This window comes from Rhopilema esculentum, chromosome 11 (genome assembly GCF_057945365.1).
Source record: "Rhopilema esculentum isolate cy_ngs chromosome 11, ASM5794536v1, whole genome shotgun sequence".
NCBI lineage: Eukaryota > Metazoa > Cnidaria > Scyphozoa > Rhizostomeae > Rhizostomatidae > Rhopilema > Rhopilema esculentum.
The window spans coordinates 13,292,501-13,295,309 of NC_142825.1; the positions used below are offsets into that span (position 1 = coordinate 13,292,501).

A 2,809-nucleotide genomic window follows, 5' to 3' on the forward strand; every position below is an offset into this window, starting at 1 on the left:
ACGCATTCGCTAGATGACTTTGTAAGTACTCCTTTGAAATTGAGTAGCTTTGTGTGCTTGGTTGACAATAATCACTTAGATTTCTAAGCACTTGAATCATTATAAAATCTTCTATAATTACTCATTATGTAAGGTAAAGATTCTTGCTTTGTTGAAAGAGTTTATTTATTGTATCACTAGAAATAACTGATGATATAAATTGAAAAGGAAAAATGAACACAGCCAAAATTATTTGCCTTTTTGATCGAAATTGCAAAACTAGACGATTTAAATTCGCAATTTTAGTGTTTCTGTCGTAAGAGAACCTTCGTACAATCAGGCTCTTCAATACAGACTGGTTAGTAGAAGCTATCGTTGTTGATATGTCATTTTCATTTAAGTTTCGTGGAACGTCAGATTATTCGTTGGTCAGGTCAACTCCAACTCAAAGGACTGATCTTTTTCAAAGGGACCCTGACAAGGTGAGAAAAATGTATCTGTGAAAGTCTCTTAGTCAGTTGAAGCCATTGTATAAGCTACAAGGACTGAAAGCGATTGTTTTTGAAACTCAGATTTCGTTAAAGTAGCTAAAAACATGTTAATGTCCGTTATTTCTATGCCTTTTGTATAAAGAAACTTGAGAGATCTATTATAATTATTTGTTATCCTATTTCAACCAAAGGCTTCATGAAACCAACATCCTCTTTATGTTACTTCTGTTGCTACTCGTCAAACTCGTTTGTTATGGCTTGGAAAAGGTTCTGCCAAACCCGTTTATTCCAGACACTACCTCCCATATGCATTGCCACTTCAGCCTAATTGCTGGCCCTAGGCCTAATTGCTTTACTAATGAGCCCTGATATTGGACAAAACCGTTCTATAGCCGACTAAAGTATATTACATAGCCATTGCTATCATAACTTTGTTGCATGAAAAGGAAGCACCCTAAATATACATTGCGCTAAACTTAAACTTTGAATAAGGAAGTAAACTGATTGTTTGATGTTGTGAATGAAGCCCTACCAATTTTTTTGGTTTTACGGAAAAATTTTGTTATGGAGACAACTATGTCATGTCTGTTTCCAAAGCCTGTAATTTTAGCCCCACAACTCCTCTTAAAAATTCTTAGACATCATCGATTTATCATTGAAATATCCATCCCTATTTAGGCGGATGGCAAGTAGCCTGCGTGCAGACTCGACTATGGGAAGAGTTTTCACGTAGGAAATTTTGAGTCTGTACGCAGGCTAATGACAATATATAACATGAGCTCGGCGACATGCAAGAAAATAGAACAAGTTGATATTAGCTTTGTCAAATAGGACCAACCTGGAGCAGATCTGCCAGCAGGCTACTGTTATTCTTAATCCAATCATACTTTACACATTACGGCCGCTTGTTAACGTTTTCAGATAGTCACTAAGCATTATTTTTATTTTCTACTTTGTTTATTCATATTTTAGACCCCGCTGACTGATTTTCTTGGAAGCGTTCATACAGTGCATTTACAAAGCGAATCATTGCCAATGATGGAACAATGTCACAAGTTTGTATTGTGAAATCTGTTTTCAGTTTATTCCTGTAACGTCCTGAGACAAAGTGCCTTTTCATTGCGCCGTAATTCATATGATTCCATGAAGTGGCTTTTTACCACCAGTTTTGTAAAGAAGTTCTCCAGAACTTGGAATTTCTTCAGTGTGCAAGAGAAGTAAGAAATAATCCAGAAAGAAATAAGATATAATACTACATCGACAAATTGTAAAAATTTTAAATTGGCCGTCCCTACTAAATATACTTTAAGATTCTAGATATCAGTAATAAAATATCAATTTTTATAATTGATATTATTGAACTAGTTTCTATTTATCTTAATTGATACTTTGAAGTCTTGTATTCTTGCAATTAACTGATAACATAGAAACGTTGCTGATATCGAGCCGGGCTTGATACTTCACATAGTATGGGTGATTTCTGAATAATTTTGGTCTTAAGGATAGGCCATTTAATTTGATGTTATTTTTGGCCAATATTTACCTAACCAAAAGGCTCCTTGTTTTCCTATTTCAAATATTTGCTTACATAAATGACTTTAACTGATCTTCTTGTGCTGCTGTAAGAAAATATGACTGCATTTAGTTGTGCCCATTATAGAATGGAAAGCTTCGTCCAAATCCCCTGTACATTGCTCTCGCACGATAGAATGAAAGGCACGTCCCCGGTTTCTCTGGTCTTACTCCCAACGCCCATAAACGGATTGACACTAAAACTTTATTTATCTTACTCAGGCTTTCTTGCTCGATCCTCTTAATGTTATTTGTCATTTTATGTTTACAATCGAAACTTACTAAATTCTACTTTTAGATTATACGACCTGTCTTCAATAAATCTTGTTTTTAAGGTGTATTTCAAGAGCTGCCGAAGATGGTCAACAGCAAGCCAATGCCCCTTTGCACTATGTCAGTCAAATGATCTTTGACCAACATTAGCGTCGCAAGGCTTCTTGGGATTCCCGTTAACCCAAGCATTTGTCGATGACATTGGGTACTGTTTTGATTTAAGTTGCATTAATGGATTTTGATTCTTGTATACACTGTCAAACATGTTTCTGTCGTTCTAACCAAGTGTCATTTATTTCTATTGATGTAAAGTTCAATTCAAACAAACAAACGATAATGATAAAAGCATGATAATAATAATAAAATATAGCCCGCTATTCCAAATTCTTCACCTACATCGGCTGTTTTAACCTTTGTGCCTTATCTGTCAAGGAACTTTTTTTCAAAAATCAAACAAGCGGAACGAATTTGCCATTTTATTCTACAAATACCTT

General features: G+C 35.0%; 1 protein-coding gene across 1 annotated transcript in view; it reads left to right on the forward strand.

Moving 5' to 3' along the window:
• The window catches only part of LOC135693771 (GPI-anchor transamidase), a 12,709-nt gene extending 10,113 nt beyond the window's left edge, over positions 1–2,596 (forward strand). The window contains exons 9-12 of the mRNA XM_065212340.2: positions 1–21; positions 381–461; positions 1,443–1,525; positions 2,378–2,596. The exon at positions 1–21 is cut by the window's left edge and continues 90 nt beyond it. Coding sequence (XP_065068412.1) covers positions 1–21; positions 381–461; positions 1,443–1,525; positions 2,378–2,465 — 273 coding nt within the window. The 3' untranslated portion in view covers positions 2,466–2,596. The remainder of the gene's footprint in view (positions 22–380; positions 462–1,442; positions 1,526–2,377) is intronic.
• The last annotated feature ends 213 nt before the right edge of the window (positions 2,597–2,809 follow it).